The 6,201-nt window shown below is 54.9% G+C and overlaps 1 protein-coding gene across 2 annotated transcripts in view; it reads right to left on the bottom strand.

Annotated features, from left to right (window-relative positions):
• The window catches only part of Olfml2a (olfactomedin like 2A), an 18,043-nt gene extending 17,772 nt beyond the window's left edge, over positions 1–271 (bottom strand). For both annotated transcript variants that reach the window (XM_019205964.2, XM_033758964.1), the window contains exon 1: positions 1–271. This exon is cut by the window's left edge and continues 159 nt beyond it. In XM_019205964.2, coding sequence (XP_019061509.2) covers positions 1–57 — 57 coding nt within the window. In that variant the 5' untranslated portion in view covers positions 58–271.
• Positions 272–6,201: the final 5,930 nt, after the last annotated feature.

Genomic DNA, 6,201 nt, shown 5'->3' with positions numbered 1-6,201 from the left:
CTTGCTCAGCGGCCGCAGGATGCACTGGCAGCGGCAGTCGGACCCCTCCGAGGTCATGCGCACCTGGTCCGCGTCGGCGAACACCTGCGGGGCGGGTGGGCTGCGGTGAAAGGTGTGCTCGATGGGGGGGCCCAGGTGAGCCGGTGTGAAGGAGGAGGGAGCGGCCTTATGGATAAATAGTAGCTGTATAAAAATAACAAGGAGCAGGGCAGGATGGCCCGCACTGGTAATCCCAACACTTTCGAGGAGGCTGAGGCAGGAGGATCTCAGCAAATTCAATTCAAGGCCAGCCTGGGCTACAGAGTGAGTTCAAGACTAGCCTGAGCTACACAGTAAGACCCTGTCTAAAAACAAAGGAAGGGGCCGGGATTTAGCTCAGTGGTTCTGCTGCCTGCCTCTCAAGTGCAAGGTCCTGAATTCGATCCCTGGTACCAAAATAAAATAAAATAAAACAAAGACAAACCCACAAGCCAAGAAATGATAATTTTAAGTGTTATGTGTATTTTTCCACAATAAAATATATGGTGTGAATGCAGACTTTTAATTGGGCATTTACTACATCCTAGGTTAAACATGCATTATGCCCTTTAATGACATATGTGGGGGTCTAAGGGGGCTGTCACCCCTAAAGTCTTACCACGGCTGACACTCTGAAGGCTCATCCCCCTTCACGTGGAATGCACTCAGCCTGCAGCCCTTGTCCCCCTAAACTTCCCACTGTCCATCCCATCCTGTCACTTAGTTCTCAAGGTCGCAGTGTAAGCGCAGGAGATCCAGATCCAGACTGCACTCACTGCTGTCCCCTAGTTCTGGTGTGACTTTAAATAGGTCACAAGCCTCTAGAGCCTCTGTCTCACAATGCTAGAGTAGATGACTCTCCATCCAGCCTCACCTGGTGAGGCTCCAATGATATAACAGCATCTCCCCATCCTGGGGTGCCATGAGCCCAGTGTCCAGGGGTGGCTGCTGTCACTGGGAGCATCATAGCTTTGTGCCTGCAGGTTCAGCGGAGGGAGACCAGTGTTAGGTGCCAGGCTCCAGGACACCATGCCCTGGCCTGCCTCCTGGCCACCCCAGAGCCAGGTCTTGGAGGGACCTGAAGCTGGCAAAGGCTCTAGGTGTTTTTCTCCTTTTGGTTTTGTGTGTGCGTGTGCGTGCGTGCGTGCGTGCGTGTGTGTGTGTGTGTGTGTGTTGTGTTTGGTACTGTGAATCAAACTGAGAGGACCTTGCACTTTCAAGGCAGGTGGTGGCACTACTGAGCTAAATCCCTGGCCCTCTGTTGGGTTGTTTGAGACAGGGTCTCTGTATGTAGTTGGGGCGGTCTTCCTGCCATGCCTGACCTGCGCATTTTTCTGAAAGCACTGGGGAGTCCCAGAAGGGCTGCTCTGAGCAGGGAGAAGCAGGTCAATGTTAGAGAGCAGGTCAACCCAGTGTCATGGGATGCTCACTGGGGCTGCTGCGGGGACAGGCACAGAGCTAGGATTCGTAGCCCAGGGAGGAGACATATGCACTCCCTTAGGCTGGGGTGGTGGCTGGAGCACAGCCAGGGGCCACCTGCAGCTGTGTGTTCCTGGGTGGATTACCTAGGCACTCTGTGCCTCTGTTTCCCCCTGGTATCTACCCAACAAAGGACTGTGGGAGGGCTGAGAGATGGGGGACTGGCACCACACTCGCCTGGGCTGGCATTCCGGTCACTCTCAGTGGTCTCCATGTGGGTGCGTTGGTAGAGACTGTTTCTCCTTCTATTCTTAGCAGCGTCCTGCAAGCCTCAAGTAGCTACTTCAGGAGGATGAGACCAAGGCAGGGTGTGGTGGCGCACACTGAATTCCCAGCCCTTGGAGCCTGCATGTCCCCGAAGCATCTGCTAGGGTCCTGACCGTGCTTTGTCAGGGGAATCCCTGGCCACCTACACCACTGCCTGGTAAGGCCAGAGCCCCGCAGGTAGATGTGGCTCTGGTGTCTGTGGGTTCCGAGGGTGCCACGCCCCTCCCTCTGTCCACATCGGGCTGCAACATTCCTCCCCTCCTCCGATGAGCTGCCACGTCCTTCAGGACAGCCAAGGCCCTGACCAGGCTGGGATGGGACATGGAGGGAAGTCTCTGGTCCCAGCCCTGCTCCCCAGAGTCCCTCCTGTGGGGCTGGACATGGGCACCTTGACTGCTTGCAGCCTCAGCTCCCTCCTGGGAAAGATGGGGAGGATGACCGTCCCTTCTTCACCTGGGTGAACTAAACTTTTGTTTAGTCTTCTGAGATAGGGTCTCACTATGTAGCCCAGGCTGGTCACATGGTGAGCCTCCTGCCTCAGCCTCCCGAGTGCTGTGGTGCATGACCCCATTTTAGAAAGGACAAAGTTGAGGCTCAGAGAACACGAGGGGTTTGCCCAGGGCCACACAGTGCAGCCTGTTTCCAGAACTTGGTTGACAGGTTGTTCTTCCCATCAGACCCACTGATGGGGTCTGCAGAGCAGGAGGACCTGCCCTCCCAGCCCTGGCACTAGGGCTGGAGTCGCCGCCAGGCAGGAAAGTCCTTGCCTCGGCCCCCATCTCTCCCTGAAGACTTGCTCAGCATTCAGTGCTGCCAAAGCGAGCGAAGCGAGGGTGGTGTGTGAAACGCTCCCTACGTGTTTTGAAGGAAATCTCATAATGCAGTGATGAGGGGCTGGACTTGGTATTGTCTAGCCACAGCAAAAGAGGCTCACAGGATGTCATGCTGAGCCTGGGGCTGTTGTCCCTCACGAGGCAGCCCAGCCTCCCCTGGACTGCAGGACCAAGATCTACCAAACATCTCGTAAACCTGTGCCACCTACCCTCCTGCCCAACCGGATCTCAGAGCCTCTTTCATGGTCCAGACAACTTGTCAGTCACCATATTCTTCTGTCTTTTTTTTAATTTTTTTTCCAGTACCAGGGATCAACTTGGATTCTTGAGCTTGCGAGGCAGGTGGCAAAACCACTGAGGATTAAATCCCCGGACCTTTTTGTTTGTTTTGAGATAGGGTCTCCCTGTGTGGTCCAGCTTGGCCCCGAACTCACTGCAATCCTCCTGCTTCAGCGTCCTGAGTGCTGGGATTGCAGGTGTGTGCCACCACATCCAGTTCAGATAGACTTTTTGGAGTGCTCAAGTCTGATCTATTAAAGCCTCAGGGTGTTGGTGAGGGGGCCAAGGAAGATACAGAAGCTATGTGCTGGGTGTGGGCTGTTTTCTGGTGTCACAGCCACACAGTGTTGGGACAGGACCTTCCCCAGAGAGAGCAGGTGGAGCTCAGCCTCACGGTCTGGGTATGGAAGGATTTGGCCACCACACCACCCTCCCCACTCAGGAGCCTGCTTCCAATTACACCCACAGGCGGAAACTCTGGGAGCAGACACGAAGCAACACCTAAGCTCCTGGGACCAGCCTGCCTGGAACATCTGACCCACTCGGGACATCACAGCTTCCTGCCCCAGCCTCTGCCGCTTCTTTGCCTTGGCTCCCACAGGCCTTGGCTTGTCTCTGGGCCCTCAGGCCCCTAATCAGAGGGCCGACCCAAGACCCACTTCCTGCCCTGGATGCAAGCAGCAAGTAAGGGACCAGCAGCTCTTCCATGGACATAGAAACTGAGGTAGAGATGTGGAATTCTCAGCCACATTCCAGTAGTTCCTGGGCACCTCTGAGTGTCATGTGGTCAGCTGTCAGTCTAATCCAGCCTCCAAGCTGGGCAGCCTTAAAGGAATAGCCAGGAGGCTGGGCGTGGTGATGTACACCTGTGATCCCAGCACTCAGGAAGACTGAGGCAGGAGGATCACGGTGAGTTCAAGGCCTGCCTAGAACTACATAGTGAGACACTGGCTCAAAAATTATGAAAAATAAGAGCCCGGTGTGGTGGCACACTCCTGTAATCCCAGCACTCTGGAGGCTGAGGCAGGAGGATCATTGTGAGTTTGAGACCAGCCTGGGCTACACAGTGAGGTCCAGGTCAGTCTCCTCCATAGTGTAGCCAGGAGGCTGGGCGTGGTGATGTACACCTGTGATCCCAGCACTCAGGAAGACTGAGGCAGGAGGATCACGGTGAGTTCAAGGCCTGCCTAGAACTACATAGTGAGACACTGGCTCAAAAATTATGAAAAATAAGAGCCCGGTGTGGTGGCACACTCCTGTAATCCCAGCACTCTGGAGGCTGAGGCAGGAGGATCATTGTGAGTTTGAGACCAGCCTGGGCTACACAGTGAGTTCCAGGTCAGTCTCAACTACATAGTGAGACCCTGTCTCAAAAAAAACCAAAGGAAAAAAAAATGAAAAAGGAAAGAGAGAGAGAAGAGAGAGAGAGAGAGAGAGAAGAGAGAGAGAGAGAGAGAGAGAGAGTGCTTCCTTCCTCCTCTTGGGTGGGACAAGCGATTCCTTCAGTGGGAACTTCAAATCCTGCTTAGGAGAGCCGTCCATCTAAACATGAAATGAAAACATATTGAGCAAGGAGCTGGCAGATGAGGCTGGCACCGATCTGGGTGAGTGGCCCCTAGACCCCTGGAGGGGACACTGGGCCTGCCTGGAACAGGAAGTCTAGGAGGGGCCAATTTAACCCTTTAGGGCTCTGGATCCAGTTCAAACTGCATGCTGGCCTTCCAAGGACCTCCACCCACCACCCCAGAAAGTAGGACCAGCTCAGGGAGAAAAGAGGGGTCGCTACGGGGGAGGGAGCAGGCCGTCCTGAAAACAGCTCTGGTAGAGCCAGCAGGAGTCTGGCTGGGCTAAGGAATGCAGAGTAAATTCGCCTTTTACTTGATTTTTATTTTTCCCAGCTGGCTGAAGTGGTGAGGGGCGGGAGGTGTTGGGAAGGGCTGCACTAGACTGCTCTAGGATGCAAGGCCTCCCGCCCCAGCCGCCAGCCCCAGCTTGCCCTGGGACAACTAAGTACACACACCCCCAACCTAGCAAGTGTTTGGCTGACTCACTACATAAACAGGGTGTTGGGTTTTCTTTGTCTTCGCTGTTTTGGACGGGAGCCCTCCCCTCAACTTTGCAGCCTGGCAGCTCTGAAGATGCCCCACCAGATGTCCCTCTTAGCCAGAGACAGGAAAGGCAAGAGGTGACAAAGTCCAGGTCTGGCTCCCTGGGGTTTTCTGTTCACTTGTTCTCTTACCTGAGCCGGATCAAGGGACCCTAAAGGCCAAGTATGGAAAGGGAATCAGAGGACTTTGGGTTTTTGGATGGGAGAACTGAAACCCACAGTCAGACAGTGATCTGCCTGCGATCACACAGCAAAAGAACAGCTTTGGCCCTTTATCTGCCCACAGGCAGGACAGACACACCTGCCACCAGGAAAAGGGCTGGAAAGATAGCAAGAGAAGCCCCACGGCCTGCTCCTCATTCTCCTCCAGCATTCCCAGCCCTTCTTTTTTGGTACTAGGGATTGAATCCAAAGCCTCCCCCCGAGCTACATCCCCAGCCATTTTTAAAATTTATTTTGAGACAAAGTCTCAATAAATCACTAAGTTGCCTAGGCTGGGCCCAAACTCGAAATCCTGCCGGCAGGCATCAGTGCTGGGGTCACAGGCATTCACCACCATGCCGGCCCATCTTTATCAGGTCATTTCTAGAACCCCTTTCGGGCACCTCTGCTCTGGCGGACCCCGCGTGCTTGCTCCCTTTACATTCTGGGTCTCACACTCTTTCTTGGGGAATCCTTGGGCTAAGATTCCTTAATCGCAGTTAGCATTTACTGGGCACCTACTAGGGGCCAAGTATGGTGCTGAGAATTTTCCAGGTGTCACCCGGCTGAACCTGCAGATCATCAGCTGCTGGAAGGGGGAAACTATTTTTCATTCCTGATTTACAGGTGAAAAAATAGAGGCTTAGAAAGGTAAAGGCACCAGCTGAGAGGTGGATGTGGGATTTGAACTCGGGTCTTCGAGATCCAGAGCAGATCCCCTAGGTCTCGGCAAAGGACACTGGAGACGCCTCATCCTCACTGATCCCTGGCAAGAGCACGGAGGCCAGGCGAGCAGCCAGCTCAGATGGGTGCTCTAGAGAGGGACTCGCGGTCCCCAGCTTGGCCTTTGGCTTGTGCAGACCTGGGAGCCCCTGTTCAGCCCCCCACGGAAACTCCGAGCCAACCCCGGGGTGCCCCTGCGCAGCGCTCTCAGGAATCCCCTCCTCAGTCCCGGACCCGTGGCCGGAGCGCTCAGTCGCGCACACTCTGCTCCCCCAGAGTCCCAGTCCCCGCGGC

This window comes from Fukomys damarensis, unplaced genomic scaffold (genome assembly GCF_012274545.1).
Source record: "Fukomys damarensis isolate Sample0158 unplaced genomic scaffold, DMR_v1.0_HiC HiC_scaffold_36, whole genome shotgun sequence".
NCBI lineage: Eukaryota > Metazoa > Chordata > Mammalia > Rodentia > Bathyergidae > Fukomys > Fukomys damarensis.
The sequence above is the reverse complement of the archived record's forward strand: the minus strand, read 5'-3'. Positions and strand labels throughout refer to the sequence as shown.